This window comes from Oryza sativa, chromosome 1 (assembly GCF_034140825.1).
Source record: "Oryza sativa Japonica Group chromosome 1, ASM3414082v1".
Taxonomy (NCBI): Eukaryota; Viridiplantae; Streptophyta; class Magnoliopsida; order Poales; family Poaceae; genus Oryza; species Oryza sativa.
Window position 1 is genome coordinate 23,566,718 of NC_089035.1, and position 17,024 is coordinate 23,583,741.

The 17,024-nt window shown below is 46.4% G+C and overlaps 5 protein-coding genes across 6 annotated transcripts; 2 read left to right on the top strand and 3 right to left on the bottom strand.

Annotated features, from left to right (window-relative positions):
• Positions 1-36: 36 nt before the first annotated feature.
• On the bottom strand, positions 37-1,656 carry LOC4324450 (pentatricopeptide repeat-containing protein At4g02750). Its single transcript, XM_015782975.3, has one exon. It carries the CDS (start codon positions 1,654-1,656, stop codon positions 37-39), a length of 1,620 nt encoding a protein of 539 aa, XP_015638461.1.
• A 1,880-nt stretch (positions 1,657-3,536) lies between these two features.
• On the bottom strand, positions 3,537-5,856 carry LOC4324451 (uncharacterized). The gene is made up of 3 exons (XM_015766975.3): positions 5,514-5,856; positions 4,697-4,777; positions 3,537-4,253 (listed from the first exon to the last, which is right to left on the bottom strand). Exons 1-3 carry the CDS (start codon positions 5,673-5,675, stop codon positions 3,894-3,896), a joined length of 603 nt encoding a protein of 200 aa, XP_015622461.1. The 5' UTR covers positions 5,676-5,856; the 3' UTR covers positions 3,537-3,893.
• Positions 5,857-7,568: 1,712 nt separating this feature from the next.
• Positions 7,569-9,896, top strand: LOC4324452 (uncharacterized). Its single transcript, XM_015767527.3, has 3 exons — positions 7,569-7,815; positions 8,436-9,057; positions 9,398-9,896. The coding sequence occupies exons 2-3, from the start codon at positions 8,513-8,515 to the stop codon at positions 9,465-9,467; spliced, it is 615 nt and encodes a 204-aa protein (XP_015623013.1). The 5' UTR covers positions 7,569-7,815; positions 8,436-8,512; the 3' UTR covers positions 9,468-9,896.
• A 1,259-nt stretch (positions 9,897-11,155) lies between these two features.
• Positions 11,156-12,418, top strand: LOC4324453 (light-harvesting complex-like protein OHP2, chloroplastic). Its single transcript, XM_015766802.3, has 2 exons — positions 11,156-11,707; positions 12,209-12,418. The coding sequence occupies exons 1-2, from the start codon at positions 11,250-11,252 to the stop codon at positions 12,321-12,323; spliced, it is 573 nt and encodes a 190-aa protein (XP_015622288.1). The 5' UTR covers positions 11,156-11,249; the 3' UTR covers positions 12,324-12,418.
• Positions 11,186-16,455, bottom strand: LOC107277967 (putative pentatricopeptide repeat-containing protein At5g09950). Of its 2 annotated transcripts, none has more exons than XM_015766800.3 (2): positions 13,129-16,455; positions 11,186-11,729 (listed from the first exon to the last, which is right to left on the bottom strand). In XM_015766800.3, the coding sequence occupies exon 1, from the start codon at positions 16,424-16,426 to the stop codon at positions 13,238-13,240; it is 3,189 nt and encodes a 1,062-aa protein (XP_015622286.1). In that variant the 5' UTR covers positions 16,427-16,455; the 3' UTR covers positions 11,186-11,729; positions 13,129-13,237. The 2 variants fall into 2 exon arrangements, with proteins under 2 accessions (XP_015622286.1, XP_015622285.1); XM_015766799.3 differs by having other exon boundaries at positions 13,108-16,455.
• Between the last annotated feature and the right edge of the window lie 569 nt (positions 16,456-17,024).

The following is a 17,024-nucleotide window of genomic DNA, read 5'->3' on the forward strand; positions in this document are numbered from 1 at the left end:
CCTGCGAAAGCTGAACTTTCTGATGAATTCAGAGTTTCAGACGACCCAGCTGCATCCTGGTAAGTGTTCAGAGCTCTTCCCGCCTCCGGCTTCCCCACCTCCTCCGCCGCCGCCGCCGCTGCCGCCGCAGCCTCGCAGCAATCTCTCGTAGTTCCAGCCGCCGCCGTCGGGCTGCAGCGCTCTGAGCTCCCTCGCCGCGACGCTCCCGATAGAGCAGTTCTTGTGAGCCAGGCAGCAGTGCAGGAGCGTCGTCCACGCCAGCGCGCTGGGCGCGAACGGCATGCCGAGGAGCAGGCCGTGCGCGTCCCGCAGCCGCCCCGCGCGGCCGAGGAGATCGATGGCGCCGACGTAGTGCTCGAACGCGCGCTCCACCCCGTACTCGACCTCCATGGCGTCGAAGTAGGCCATCCCCTCGGCGACCAGCTCGGCGTGGCTGCACGACGCCAGGATGGCGACGAAGGTGCTGCCGTTGTAGAGCCCCAGCGCCAGCGCGCGCTCCGCGAACGCCAGCGCTCGCCTCCCGCGGCCGTTCTGGCCGAGCCCCTGTATCGCGGTGTTCCACGACACGACGTCGCGCGCCGCCATCTCGTCGAACACCTTCTCCAGATCGGCTGTCGAGCCGGAGCAGCTGTACATGTTCATCAGGGAGTTGCCGACGAAGACATGGCTGCGCGAGAGGCCGCTCTTGACGGCGCGCGCGTGGACTTGCCTCCCCAGGGTGAGCAGGGACAGCACCGAGCAGATGTGCAGGACCGTCGTGTAGATTGATGCGTCCGGCTTAGCGCCGCCATTGTCGCGATCACCCAACCTCAGCAGATCGATGAAGAGGCGGAGCGCGTCTTCTCCTCGGCGGTTCTGCCACAAACAGGATATGATGACGTTCCATGTGAAGGCGTCCTTGTTCTTCATCGATCTGAAGAGATATAGAGCCTTGTCGATGAGCTTGTGCCGCGAGTATCCATCCATCATGATGGTCCAAGAACTTGCATCCTTGAAGCGAATCCCGTCGAACACCTTCTCGGCGTCACACAACGCGCCGACCTTGGCGTGCACGTCGATCAAACCGTTCCACACAAAGGTGTTATCTGTATTCTCCTCCTCCAGGAGCTTGAGTGCCAGGGCATGGAGCTGCGTTGCCATGGCGAGCGACTGGAGAGCCACGCAGGCCTTGAGCAACGAGCTGAGCGTGTGCGCGTTGGGCAGCACCCCGCGTTCGTAGAGCTCGCCGTAGAGCGCCGCGAACAGCTGGACCGCCTCGCGGGGCTCCCCGTTCCGGACATGGCAGGACACCATGGCCGTCCAGGTGAACACGTTGTGCTTTCCCAGCGGCAGGTCGTCGAAGAGGCGGCGCGCCACGGAGGCCGCCCCGGCGCGGGAGAGGCCCCCGATCATGGTGGCGTACGAGGCGGCGTTCTTCCCGGGCATCTCGTGGAAAAACGAGAGCGCCCGCTCTATGCGCCCTGCGCCGACGAGCATGCCCAGCGCCTTATTCCAGGCGACCTGGTTCTTCGGGGGCATTCCGTCGAACAGGTCGAGGGCCTCGTTGTCCGCCTGCCCGGATTTCCCCGCCCCCACCAAGATCTCTGGGGTTTTCAGGGCCAAACGGTACAGCGACGGAAGCTCGTGGGCCGCCTTGGCGATCGGCCGCGCCGCCATACTCCGCCGCCGCCGCCGCCGACGAGGCGCTCCTGCGTGTTGGCCACTCCTGCTGGCCGAGGGGATGAAGATTTGAGAGGTATCATCGGCGATGGGGACTGGGGAAACGACATTGATATGTGTTATTTTACATATGAACCCTTCGAGTTATCATATTTTACACATGCGAGAGTATCCTGTTTCATGGGATTATTGTTACAGATTACTTGCTGGACGTTTATAAAATACGTTATCTCAAAAGAAAAAAAAAAATCCTCTACTCACTCCGTTTCGTACTAAGTTTTTATTTTTGACCCCGCCCTTTTGTTCCGAAATAAGTCCATTTTAGAGTAATCATTATATCAGAGTTTGTGAAAGTAAGAAATAAATGTATTGAGAGTAGATAAAATAAAAAATGATTGTATTGAAATTTGATAGTGTGGATATTCTAGATTTGGTTTTGTATTGTTATGTGTGGGATCGGTGAAAAATGAATTTGTTTTGGAACGGGGGTAGTACCTAATTGCTTAAATTACTTGTTCTAGGCTATTTATTAAATTTATTTAACAAAATATTTAATTAATTCATAAATTCACAGCAATAATGTATCTATAGATCCTACATCCATGTGTAAACCCTAAATTACAAGACTACTGGGCTATTACCACTATTCCATTGACATCGTGTCAAAAAAAAGCATATCATATTATTGGAATGATCAGTAGGAGTATTTAGTACTCCCTCCGTCCCAAAAAATAGAATTTTAGAGTTGGACACGGCTATCAAGAACGTAAGTAGAATTAAATAGAAATGTATTGGAATGGTCAGTTACAAGTATTTAGTACTCCCTCCGTCCCAAAAAATAGAATTTTAGAGTTGGACAATTTTAGAGTTTCACCATTCACAACATAGGTAGAATTAAATAGAAATGAGTTGTGATTGGTTAAGAAGTGTAGGTAGGTAGGAAAAGTGAATGGTGAAGGGTTGTGATTGGTTGGGAAGGAAATGTTAGAGGAGAAGTTGTTATATTTTAACACAAATCCTAAGTGCTAAAAGTTATTATATTTTGGGACAAAGTAGCTGTTTTATTTGGCCACGAGGATCTTTTGGCAAGGTGTATCTCCCTCCGTTTCTTAATATTTGACACCGTTATCTTTTTAAAATATGTTTGACCATTCGTCTTATTAAAAAAATAATTATTAATTATTTTCCTACCATTTGATTCATTGTTAAATATACTTTCATGTATACATATAGTTTTACATATTTCACAAAATTTTTTGAATAAGACGAATGATCAAACATGTGGTAAAAAATCAACAGTGTCAAACATTTAGAAACGGAGGGAGTAGAAAAGTGTGACAATTAAATTTTGGCCCTTGTGATACGGTTAGTTAAATAAAATGAGTTCTTTGTGAATCCAATGTACAAAAAGGTGAGATAAATTTGTGTAGCAGTGAAGCAAATGACTATCTAACAAACTATGCGTGACAGAATAAGGCAACAAACAAAAAACACCTCATCGTTTTGCTTACGCTGATACGGCTTATCAGTAGAAAAAAAATTACGATAAACCTTTTATATGTTCTTAACAATTTTAAATAAAATATTGGAAAACAGACCACAATAAAGACCTTTAAAATCAACTTAAAATTAAAATTTAAATTTTAAATTTTGGTTAGGGCTTATAAGTTAGGCACAACAATCAATACCCTTATTGATAGACGTTGGTTGAACTTTTTTTTTTTTTTGGTGCTACGGTAGAATGACCCTTACCAAAGTTGGGTGGCATTTTCCTTTCTTTTTTTTCCCTACCCTTTTCGGCTTTGATGGCCAAGCACAGCTTCCTCTCTCCAGGTCTCCATGCTTTACAGAATACTTGCATCAACCGGCTATCAGTATATCACAATGCAATTTTCATTTACATTCAAAATCTTTAACACGAAGTCACGAACACAGTTGGATATAAAGTATTCCTGATGGAACCCACGAACAACTTGATTTCTCTCCAATCAGGCTTCAACAAAAATAGAAAATACAAAAGCTTAAAAGCCTTAAAGAGAACCATTTCATCTGTGACTACAAGGCCGCACAGATGATAAGGTTTTAGGAAAATACATAACATACAGCAACAGGAGACAACACTGGTATTGTGTTGCTGCCTGGTTTTGCATGCAGCATCTCACCACAATCCAGTTCAGTAGTATTCATCTCACCACAATCCACTTCAGTAGTATTCCTTCTCACCACAATCCACTTCAGTAGTATTCGTTACCAGCGCTGTCCGAAACCATGTCCATTGAGGTGTCATTGGAGCCTCCAGAGTTGGTCTCCCTATTCTGTCCTGCAGAGTTTGTTTCTGCATTCCGGCCTCCATTACCAGATCCTTGGGTTAAATGATAGCTCTGAAGGCTCCGACGGACCGGGCTTGATAAAGCATTTGAGAAAATTGTATTCTTTGACTGATCACTGATGCTGGGTCTAGGCGCAAATCCTACTGTTGCTTGACCATAGGAACCAGCTGAGGGTTGGATGCTTGAGTTTGCAAACGGATTTGCACTATGCTGATGTACTCTGGGGGAAACATGTGGATCATTACCTCCATAATCCAACTCATGCTGTCAAAGATGAAAAATGTGTATATCAGTGACTAAAACAAAGTTCGAAACAGATGCAAGACATATTAGACAGGAAAGCTATCAAAACATTCTGGCTATCAAGTTCATGCTTCACAAAGTTTGATGGAACACAACTTGATTCCCATCAAACTCTGATATCTCCCATCTCATGGTAATGAGAGGCATATTTCATAAAATTTTATTCTGTGAAGCATGGGTTGTAAGTTAGAAAAACTTGTTTTAGTTTTGGATGACAATGCACAAACAGTTGCCTGAAACTCGCTTCCAAAAGATAAAAGAAGTAATTTTTTTTTCACGGGAAAGAAAACTATCTGTTAAAGTTTGAGATGGATGATACAATCTGCATTTCTAAGCTAGTTCATACTCAAGTTATTAATAGAAAACAAGGCAGAACCATAAGGTAAGGAAATTCAAGGTTGAACCTGGATATGAGACATTATATCAGCCGCCGTGAGCCTCGACTCTTCCTCATGCTTTCTCAATATCCACTGGTGGAGTTTTTCCTGCACAATTAAAAATGAAATCAACAAAAGTACATTTTCATGCAATTTATCCCATGACAGCAACTTTAAGTTCGACTAGACAAGCACTTGACAATGCTTTAACTGGTTATGGCGTCGTAGATAGAAGAGAAATCTTATCATGTTCTATGACCAACAAATACGAGTCCCAAAAGGTTGTTACCAAGTTCAATGTGAAGTTTTTGTTTATCTATCTTGTAGATATCCTCACCATCTACCTATAAAGGATGAACCAAACAAAAAGTTTATACTATACTACTCTTGATTAGGATTATATCGTCGAAGCAAAGCCACCCAATTTCCATCAGGACAAAAAAAAGATACACCCTAGACATCTCCAAACGATTCCTACATTGCATCCTTTACTAGTGATATAGCACATCAGACGAACTTATCCACCATAAGATTCCGAATGACGATGTATGAGTGAACGAATGAATTAATCAAATCTCTCCCACCACCATCGTCAAAGCTCCACGCTCCACCATTCATCCATACAGCAGAAACAACAACAACAACAATAATAATAATAATAATAATAATAATAATAATAATAATAATAATAATAATAATAATAATAATAATAATAATAATAATAATAATAATAACATGACGCGGAGGCGGAAGCCAAGGAACCAATCGAATTCCCGACGACCGAACCGCGAGAGGTGGAGGGGGAGATGGGGGGAAAGGGAGGGAGGGAGGGAGGTGTACGGACGAGGGAGTGGCGCTCGCCGGCCTGGAAGGAGAGCTTCTGCTGGGCCATGGCCTGGGTGTAGAGCTGGGAGAGGGAGTTGGCGGCGCCGCAGAAGGTGGAGTAGAGCGTCCGGTCGGCCTCGTCCAGCCGCGGCGCCGCGTCCGTCTTCCTCTTCCGGGCCATCGCCGCCGCCGCCGCCGGAGATCGTGGGGGAGGAGGGAAGGCGGCGGATGGCGGAGGAGGAGGGTTTGCTGCTGCGATTTTTTTTTCTCCTCCTCTCTTGTGATTTTTTTCCCCCTCGTCTTCTCTCTTCTCTCTCTAATTTTCCACGGGTGGGTGTATACGAGGGGTGCGTGCCCTTTTCAAATGAATCGTGTGGCGTTTTTGGCTGTTTTTTGGTCAAATTCGGGAGGAGTTTTGGGGTTTTTTTTTTTTTGGCTTTTTGGGATTGGGTTTGGTGTGGAGGAGGTGGTGAGTCACGTGACACACTGACGCGTGATGATGGTGTGGAGGGGGGCAGCAGTAGAGATGGTACCCCATGACCCAAGACCTGATGAGCTTTTACACTATTATGAGTCACATATAGAGATGGTAATAGGGCCCTGTTTACCTTTTCCCGCGGTGAATTCACCTATTAGGTGTGACGGGAATGGTTAATATGTATTCACCATGGAGAATGAAATGGTTACAAACCTCTCACCATCAAGGATGACGGGGGCTGGGACGGTGAACTATTCCCCGTCCTCACCCCCACGGTGACTCGACTTTACTGCATATAGGACTAATTTTAGACTTTTTAGACGTTTTGGCCCATAATACTAAAGCCCATTTAACAAGCATATATAAAATCTAACCCTAAGTCAACCGGTCAAATTCCAAATCCTCCACCCAAAATCCCAAATCCTCCATATCCAGTCTCCAGTTCTCCACCTGCACGGCCGCACGCCCGTGCCAGCCACCACCGCCGTCCGCTAGTCCGCCGGGAGCCAGCGGGGCGCCGCCGTGCACCGCCAGTCCTCCAGCCGCCAGGCGCGTCGCCGCTCGCCGCCTTCTCTCGTGCGGTGCGGGCGCTGTTCCGCCCCTCCATCGACGCCGGGAAGATGCCATCGTTGGCCCGGCCGGTTGATAGCGGCACGCGGTCGGCGACGATGGAGGCACAGTCGTGATGAGGCGTGGTGGGGCGCGACCATGCGGTGACAACATGTCGTCACGCGGCGGTCAGGCGCAAGCGCAGGCGATGGAGACCGTGCTCCGGCGCGGGCACCGCGTGGCATAGGCGCATGGCACGATAGCCGAGCGAGTTTGCGGCAGCCTGGCGGCGCGAGCGCGGTATCCCGATGGCGCGACGCGTGCTGCTTTTGATTTTTCTTTCTTTTTCTTTTTTTTTATCGTTTTGTTCTTCTTCTTCCTTGTTCCAAGAATGGTGGTGCTTGCCGTCGACGAAGGCTACGGCCATGGAGGTGCGGTGCCCGACTGGATCGGCTACGAGGTGGATGGCCGGCGCTGCGGGCGTGCAGGTGGTCGTCCCGGCGTGCGGGCGTGGTGCTTCTCCCTTCGCTGTCGGCTCATGCAGCCCTCGCGCCGGCGCCTGTGACCCTCGCGCTCTCGCGCGCGACCGTTGCGCCATTTTTTTTCTTTTACCGTGGATTGGGAGGATATATTTTGAACTGAGGGTAATTTGGTCAAATTTATGGTTGTAACGGTGTTGAATGAACGGTAGGCTGACGGCGATGGCATTTCTGGGAGAAAAAGGCTTGTACAATGGTATTTTCGGGAAGTTGCGCTTATTGATGGCATTTCTAGGATTAGTCGATGACATTTTATGGATTTTCTCTTAAATCAAAACCACATCAATTCAATTTTACTTAGGAGAAACCCCTCTGAGTTAGAACTTAAGAAATGTCCGTTTTACCCTTACCTATGAGGCTATGATCACCCACCCGCTTTGGACGGAAAAGGAGAGAGTGCAGTACAGTGGGCGTCAGGAATTTTTAAAAAGTCTGTGAAGAAAATGGCGAACGACCAAAATGCCCCCGCGCCCCCCCCTTTCTCTCCTTCCTTCCTTCCTTCTTTCCCACACCTCCCCACTCTCTCTCGCCAACCTTCTCTCTCCCGATCTGCGCCGCCGCCGCAGCCGCCGCCATCCCACCGCCGGACTCCGGCGAAGCAGGCCCCCCCCCGGAGCCACCCCACAGCGCATTCCACCTCCCCTCCCCTCCTTCCTTCCCCGTCGCGCGCGCGCGCGAAGCTGGTCTCTAGGAGGGGGGCGACTTTAGCCTGCCTCTCCCCCCACACCCAATCCTCGACTCGGATCAAGCTGAAGGTATACGCATTCTCTTCTTCTCGCTCTCTCTTCTCCCTCCCATCCCTCCTCTTCTTCTTCTTCGCCGCCGCCGCCACTTCGTCACCCGCCGTAGATTGGAGATCCGTCCGGACCTGTGATGTTTTTTTTTTCTTTTGCCCCGATTAACGCATCCGGTTTCGTTGATAGCAGTTTGTCTCCGGATTTCGATTCGATTTGGGGGGGGGGGGAACTTTGTGGGCGTGTGATGCTGTTTAGGCAGTAACTAGTTCTTTTCAGGCCAGCAATTATTGGCTCGACTAAAGATGGAAACTGTAGATATGATTGGAAACCTTTTGTTGACTGTGCTAGCAGTCAATAATTGATAGGGGCCTTGGTTGGAGAGCGAAGACCTAGTTGAGTTAAAGATGTCTATGAACAAATGTAGGCCGTTTCTTTAATTGCTCGCTACCGAGATCAGATGGTAGATGCCATTAGCCATTTGACAAAAGAGAGCTGTGGAGCTAATCTATCTCTTAGTCTCAATTACTGTGATTCTGTAGGATAGTGGAGCCTATATATATATTTATATTGATTGCAAATTTGTGAGTTTTGTGAGGGGATGAATCTGATTTTTGCTTTTGCTTTCATTTGCTGTGTAGTGTGCTAGATGATGAAGAGGAGGTGCCTCAAGCAGACCACGATATTGTAGCTTATGGTTCCTTGATGAGCAGTGAAAATGCTGCTGGCTGTGGAAGGAGGGGGCTTTTTCTCGTCGTCGGCTTCAGGGTACAGCCATGGCCTTGCCCTTCTGCTTCTTGGGAGGAAAGATGAAGAGAAGCCTGTCAAGGTATCCCCGTGGAATCAGTACCGACTAGTCGACCGGGAAGCTGAGCAGGTGTATCATCTGGCTTCCAGGAAAGACCAAGCTCCTGGTAAATGTGCCCCGTTTATCTGCTTTGGCCGTGCAGCTGCTGGGCTTGAGGGGGCGTCTCCTCCAAAACTGAGTTCAGGCAATACATCAGGGAGTTCGTCAGAAGAGTCGTCTGCTTCAGCAAACGAAGGAACTAATGGTTCGTTAACTGGAAATGAGAAAAAAGGTTGCCTTAAGAGCAACTCAAGAAGGGATTCCTTAGAGCACTGTATAGTGGTAAGTGAAGGTGAAGAGCCACGAGAGTCACTGGAAGAGGTCCAAACCTTGAAATCTGGCATGGAACGAAGAAAAGTTCAATGGACTGATACGTGTGGAAAAGAGCTTTTTGAGATAAGGGAATTTGAAGCTAGGTACAGTATGAAAATCCTATCCCCCTCCCCTTATGTCAGGTGTATTTGCAGAAAATTTATTGAGTTCATGATTTGCACTCACCTTTTTTTTTGTTCTGCGGAGGAACATGATTTGCACTCACTTATTCATACATCAGACTAGTCCCCTCATGTTAATTAATGCTGATTGTTTATGTGCTTATTGAAACTTTGGGCTACTTTTACAATCTCTCTTCATCGCTGCAACATCTTTAGGCTTGTTAGTTAACCTTCAACGTATATTACTTTATTACGATGTTTTTGTACTTATGGTTTGTTATAGCTGTAACACTGTCTGATCTTTTGGTGATTATTTCAACAGTGATGAAGGTTTGTCAGACGATGATACGGAAAATGAGGGTTTCAGGAAATGTGAGTGTGTGATTCAGTAGGTTTAATGCCTGTACATTGCGGCAATGGAATCGATGCTTCTCGTGTAGCTGAAGTTTTGCTGGCTAGATATGCTTGCGCTGGTGATTTCTCATCGATCAGGGTAAGATACCTGTGGATTCAAGACAAGGAGTCATGGTTGATCTTATGCCTTTTGCTGAATTATTTGCTGGTGACATGGTGGTTGTGTTTAGCTAATCTGCACACGTTAGGGTTACAGTTTTGATTCCCCACTGTACCATATCAAGATCTTAACTGCTCAATTTCTTGTTTTCGCCTTTCTTTCCCTTCACTTTGGTGCTCTCAAGTTCCAATGTACTATTTCCGTACAAGTCTGTCCAGTTAGTGTTGTAAGGGATGTTGGATCTCTACTATATTGTTTTGCTTCTCTCACATGTTAATTGATGGATTTGTTGACATTTTTTGTTCAAGTTGTTATGTTAATGCCTTGATGGCTGAGTGATGCCATTGTAAAGAAGGATCATGTACTTTTGGTTATGTTGGGCCTGTTTGGTATAACTTCAGCTCCTAGATCCAATCTACCTAAAGCTGGAGCTTAACCAAAAATTGGAGCGGAGCGGGATGAATCGCTCCAAAAATTTGTACTGTCGAGGTGGAGCAGCGAAAACGTGGCTCCATGGCTCCACTTCGAAAATAATTACAGCGTTACCCATTATGTGCCATGCGAATATTCATTCTTCAGAAAGCGGGGGGAAAAGGCCCTAGAAAAAGAGCGTTGGTCTCTAGCAATTTGGATAAATTATGTGCTCCAACAATAGATTGAGGTGTTCCTCAACTAGCTAAACTTAAACGAGTCATTTTTACTAATAAGTACATTAGTCAAGAACCACTTATACGAAGTACTTGGTGAAAAGAACATGCACGCTCTACACAGACACAAGTGCACAACACCAAGTGAAGGTAAACATAAAAAAAATTGGCCAAAAGAAAGGACAAAATTGACAGTCTCTCAGGATACATACTGACTGCAATTTTTTTCACTTGCAAAAAGGCTAGAGCCCAAACTGAATTCCACTCGCATACCAGGTGGCGCATATACTTCCTCCATTATCAGACACTTTTCCTTCATGTTTATATTTTGACCAACCCCACTTTTTTGGCAACAAATTTGTATATATTTGAAATATGGCATATCACCGAAGTATGCTGCATGTAAAATATAATCGTACGATTCTCTTTTAACAAAATATATACCGATAATTTATAAGTTATTGTTAGTCAAAGTTAATGGTGACAAGCAAATGGGAGCAGGAGTATAAAAAAATACTATGGTAAATTTTATAAAATAACCTTTTTTTAAAATGGTTCAATAATTGATTACGGCTTATAGTTTAGGACGAAGGAAGCATTAGCCCATGCAAAATCAACACCCCAACCCCCACACACATCACTTCCAGTATAGTATGCAGATCAGATGACAAGTTCGCACGGGCTGACAGGGACAATCGGATGGAGCAGAATGTCTGAACGTGCTGCGCCCATGTCGAGTCCCTGAAAGCCTCACAAGTCACAACCCAAACAAACTCGCCATCATACACAACCCCAAACTTTGCAGCTCAGCTGAGGCGTTGGCTGCCTTGCACCACCTCTGTTTGGAGACTCGCTTCTCGCTTGGCAGTTGGGCACCACCACACACTCTTATCCACACCGGGGCCGCGTGCGTGTGTCCAAACCTTCTCCACGCATTTCCTTCCCTCCATTTCCTTCCTTCCAAGAACAAAGCAAGGGGAAGCCCCTCCTCTCTCCCTTGCAGACAAGAAGCAATGTCTCTGGCTCCCTCCATCCCTTCCATCAAGGTGAAGGTGGGAGGCGTCGCGGCCGTCGCGGTCTCGCCTCCTCGCCACCGGGCATGCCGGTCGTCGTTCGCCGTGATCAGGAGCTCCAAGGCGGAGGGGGCGCCCAGGAGACCCGCCGCGCCGCCGCTGTCGCCGCCGCCCAAGACGCCGACTCTGTCCACACCTCCGACGCTGTCCCAGCCGCCCACCCCGGTGAAGCCGGCTGCGCCTTCGTCGTCGCCGCCGCCGTCGCAGGATCCTGAGCCGAAGCAGGCCGCGGCGCCGGTGGCTGTGGCGGCGCCCGCGGCGGCGGGGGCCGTGACGTTGGAGTACCAGAGGAAGGTGGCCAAGGATCTGCAGGATTACTTCAAGCAGAAGAAGCTGGACGAGGCTGACCAGGGTCCCTTCTTTGGGTTCTTGGGCAAGAATGAGATTTCCAATGGAAGGTACGTTTGCCCTGCTCCCCCCCTGAAAAGATTCAGGAACAAATTTGTCAATGAAAAAAATTCTCTTGATTATCTGCATGATTGTTAGAAATTAGGCGATGAAATCGAGTAATCAGTTCATGAAACAGGAATACCTGTTGACCTACTTAGCTGCAAATTGGTGAGACGGAAATACAGAATGATCGTGATGTTAGGTTGTCACAAACAGCATGCGCTCAAATAGCCATAGCCCATAAGTCTTGAGTTTGATTTGTTTCTAACATGTTTCAAAGTGGGTAAGAACTAGCCCTAGTATGGCTACTGCAAACCGTCATATCAATTTCCTCTTGTGTAATCACTCATAACTACAACTGGTAAAACATGTCGAGTGTGCCAGCTTGACCAAAATGTTGCAACAAATAAATAAAAGCAGGGTGACCTAGACTTAGGTTCGGTGTTTTGTTGAATAGGGTAAGATTTGCTTGTTTACTAATGGTGATTCTGATCATCAAAATCTCGCAGATGGGCTATGTTTGGGTTTGCAGTAGGGATGCTAACAGAGTACGCAACCGGCTCGGATTTTGTTCAACAAGTGAAGATCCTTCTCTCCAATTTTGGGATTGTGGATTTGGACTGATCGCGGATGTTTGACGTTATTGTTCTGTATAAGCATGAAGTACAATGTATCTTCTTTTATCCGACATATAGAAAGATCAATCTTGCACATTGCTATATACTTGACTGCATTTGTGATGGCCTGTCAGTTTTTGATGAATGTCAAATCCACTTTTCAGTTTTTCTTCTTTGCTTATCTACTTGAGTTTTTCTCATGGATAAGTATAAACTGGTTATTTGATTAAGGTCTACATAAATTCTAAAGAGCTTGCCTAGACTAATGCGTAAAAGGTTCAAATTGAACTATAACTTTTGCCAAATACTCATGTGACGACAGCTGAATCTGAAATGAGCCTGGTTTTTATTAAGTTAGATGATCATTTCTAAAGTAAGAAATTGAATTATTAAAATGGTACAATTGACACATCCAAACCATAATGTACTAAACACATAATCATGCCTACAAAATTGGTGGCCTGGTGACGAGCAGCCTAACTAAAACTAGCTATTCACACAGGTCATTGATGTCTCACAAATAGTCTTCTCTGGGTTGCTACGGGAAGATAATGACTCTAGACTAGCATAGATTCTAGCCATAATTACTAGACCTCTAAAGCTCTGAGTCGCATATCACAGCAAACCACACCAACAATGTCAGTATTCATATTTGACACTCGGTATAAATCGAAGTCAAGTGAACACTATTTATTAGGTTAAAGTATTCATCAGGTAGAGAACCATTAGCAACTTACTCGGAGAAAGGGAAATGAACTATTAGTACCCAACGGTTAAGGGATGATAGGTACCTGGTGAGAAGTGATATTCACCTCAAATATGAAAAGTCCAGGAAAACCATGTACCTAGTAATCAAGTACCCAAACCTCAAATTTGTGTAGTTAGGAAAAGCCTGTTCCTGGTACCAGCAGTATAAACAAGTTACCAGTAGTCCCCACAAGAACATTTCCCATCCTTGAAATGATGAAATCGGATTGAATCCCTTAAAATGATTTGCCGACCAACAATCTGAGAAATGTATCTGAAAGCTGTATGGCAATCTCCGCAAACCCGAAGGTTCTTCATGATCCTTATGGGGCCACCTGAGGAGGAACGAGTCAGAACAAAAGCAACCGCAAGCTTTTCACTGTGATATCTTAGCAGTTCTTCTTTGTTCTCTTCTTCAAGATCATGTAAAACATATTCTGTCAGTGGAACATAACCTGCATTCCTTATCTTCTGAATCAAAAAGTTGAGCTTCTCATAGATTTCTTTGGTGTTTGGATGTGACCTGTCACCAGCAATGAAGGTATGAACTCCATCAGTTAAGGTTACCCAACTGCGACCGGCCTCTTTTTTCACTGCTGCTCCCTTCATTGCAGCCCGGGCTTTGGCTGTGTCTTCCCACCTTCCTATTGCTGCATGAAACTTAGATGAAAGAACATAATTTACAGGATTTTGAGGTTCTAATTCCAAAAGCATCCTTGAAGCTTCTGTCCCCAGATCTATCTTAGCCCTGTGTTTTGATTGTTGACAAGCAACTAATACCGTCCTCCATATGAGAGTATTTGGTTTCATTGGCATTCTTTTCATGTACTCCTGTATCTTATCAAGCTCCCCAGCTCGACCAAGAAGGTCTATAACACAAGAATAATGCTCAATCCGAGGTAATATACCATAATCCTCCATCAATTCAAAGTAGTCAAGGCCTCTTTCAACTAAACCAGCGTGACTACAGGCAGACAAAACACTCACAAACGTGACATGGTCTGGACTTTCTCCGCTCTCTTGCATTTCCTCAAATATCTCCAAAGCTTTCCTTCCGAGACCATGTCTCGCATAACCAGAAATCATGGAGTTCCATGAGAACTCATTTTTCTGACTCATGGAATGAAATACCTTTGAAGCATAGTCTATCCTTCCACACTTGGAGTACATATCAACAAGAGCACTCTCGACCACAACATCTGATTCCAAGTGTGACCTTAAACCAAAAGCATGCATCTCCATTCCACGCTCCAATGCTGCCACAGAAGCACATGCATTCAGTACAATGGAGAAGGTGCAGTGATCCATCATTTGTTCACTATGCATCATAAGACAAACACAGTCCATAGCTTCCTGCAGATGTCCATTGTAGATGTACCCTGAAATCATTGAATTCCATGAGATAGCATCCCGTCTGCCAGACATTCTAGAAAACAGCCGCTCACAGGAATCCACATCTCCTGACTTTGCATAGCATGACATGAGTGCATTATCTACTGCATTATCTTCTGTAACTCCATGCTTCAGCATGACAGAATGAATCTGCTTTCCAAGTTCAAGAACAGATAATGGAGTCAAAGCAGCTAGAAAGTTAACAAACGTCACTTTGTTTGGGACCAAACCACTCTTCATCATATTGGAGAAAACTTGTACAGATTCAGTAATAGGTGCTTGTGAACTCGCCATAACACCCATGATAGAATTCCAAGAAACTACATCATGTGCAGACATAGAGTTGAAAATTTCCCAGCATTCTGACATCCGCCCACATTCTCCATACATTTTAACAAGAGCATTTGAAACAGAGGTATCTAAATATAGTCCCCATTTTACAGCATCACAGTGCAATTGTTGGCCTGCAGCTAAAAGTCCCAAACCAGCACAGGAACTTAAGCCACTAATTGCTGCAAAGTTTGATGGACCTATACTATTTTGTCTCATTAAACAGTAATTCATCATTGCTGCTTCACAGTATCCATTTTGATCAAGAGCAGTGATAATGGTATTCCATGAAATCCGATCCCTTGCTTCCATCAGCTGAAAAACTCTACATGCTTTATCAATGGCACCACACTTGGCATACATATTAACTAGACCATTACTAACTGCAATTTTCCTATAAATATGTCCAGCTCTGAGCACATGTGCATGGACTTCCCTACCTTTCCTCAACCCTTGTTCTGCTGTAGAAAACTCAGCTATTGCACTAAGCAACACAACATATGTATCCACGTTGACAGCAGCGGAATCCCTTGCTCCCATGAAAATCTCTGCTGCCGCTTCACCATGTTGCTGCTTGACCAAACCAGCTATCAGACCATTCAAAGTAACTGCATTTCTCTCTTTCAGACCGAGATAAATGTCCTTTGCTTCATCAAGCATGCCATGTCTCGCAAATGCACTTACTAAAGCACTGCCCACATACAGGTCACTTGAGCAGCCAGATTTGAGCACCCTCACAAACAATTGATCAAGCAGGCCCAAGCTGCATGAGGAAAGATATGTCGCGGTGATTAAGCTCCCAAAAGTATGCTCTGTCGGCCTCAACTCGATCCCCGAATCATCATACTGCATAGCCCTGAACAGAGTAAACGTACAAATTGCATCCCCTCTCTTTGCATACACAGACATCAAGGCGTTCCATGTGATCAAGTCCCTGACTGGAGTGGTATCAAACACACGCTGTGCCAGGATCGGCGGACCAACGGAGCAACTGCCATACATAGAGATCAGGGCATTGCACACCGTGGTGTTTGAAGTGAACTCTGTCTTAGAGACCAACCCATGGACCTGCACGGCGAAGCCCAGCCGGTCCGGCCCGGAATCCTGGCACGCCCGGAGCACGCTGCCAAAGGTGAACGACGTAGGCCTGCACCCCGGCCCCTCCCGCAGCATGGCGCGGAACAGCGGGAAGGCATCCTCGGGGAGCCCGGACAGCACGTGCCCGGAGATGAGGCAGGTCCAAGAAACGGCGTTCCGGCCCGGCATTCCGTCGAACACCCTGCGCGCGGCGTCCAGGCGCGCGCCCTTGGCGTACGAGTTGACGAGGTGGTTGGCGAGGAAGAGGTCATGGGTGAGGCCCCTCTTGACGACCTCGAGGTGGAGGCTCTCCGGCGAGGCGTCGCAGCCCGGGCGTCGGCCGCGGAGGAGGACGTCGGCGTGAGGATGCGGCCGCGAGAGGGGAGGCCGGTCCGGCGTGGGCGTGGGCGGGAGGCGGTGGGCGAGGAGGTCACGGAGCGGAACCGGAGGAGGGAGACGGCGAGGTGGCGGCGGTGGAGGAGAGGCCGCGGCGGCGGCGGAGGAGGAGGAGGAGGAGGAGCGGCGGAGTGTGAGGGGAGGTAATGGCGGGAGCTTGCGGTGCATGGGGGTTTTCGGTGGAGAGAACGCAGAATGGAAAGGGAAGCGTATTCCCCGAAGGCGTTTCCACTTTCCCTCTTTTTTTTTTCCTTTTATCTCCGCGACGGTGAAGAATGGACACTCCCAAGGAATGAAAACTGATCGGAAACGAACAGAAACTAGCTTTATCATATTCGTTTTCATATTTTTTTTCGGAATCGGAATCGGAATCGAAAACTCGGATACGGAAATAAAATTGAATATTATCGAATACAGATACGGAGCGAATACGAGATGGAATGAATACGGTAGTGAATATTTGCCGGTATATAAAAAACCCCTCAAATTGAGTTTCTTGATCAAGGAAGAGATATCGCTTATTATTTTAGTTTAACATCTCCAACATTTATATCGTCAATTTTGTAGATGGTCCCACAACCATATGTGAAAATCGATTTTCATGGTTGTTCCTCTAAGAGATCCATATGCAAAAAATAATTATCATTTTCTATTCCCAATACCTTTTACTAGATGTATAACTTAATTACTTACCATTGTATAAACTGGAGATGTTATTTATTTTATTTCACATCTTCGAAACTTGTAATGTTTGTTTTATACTTTA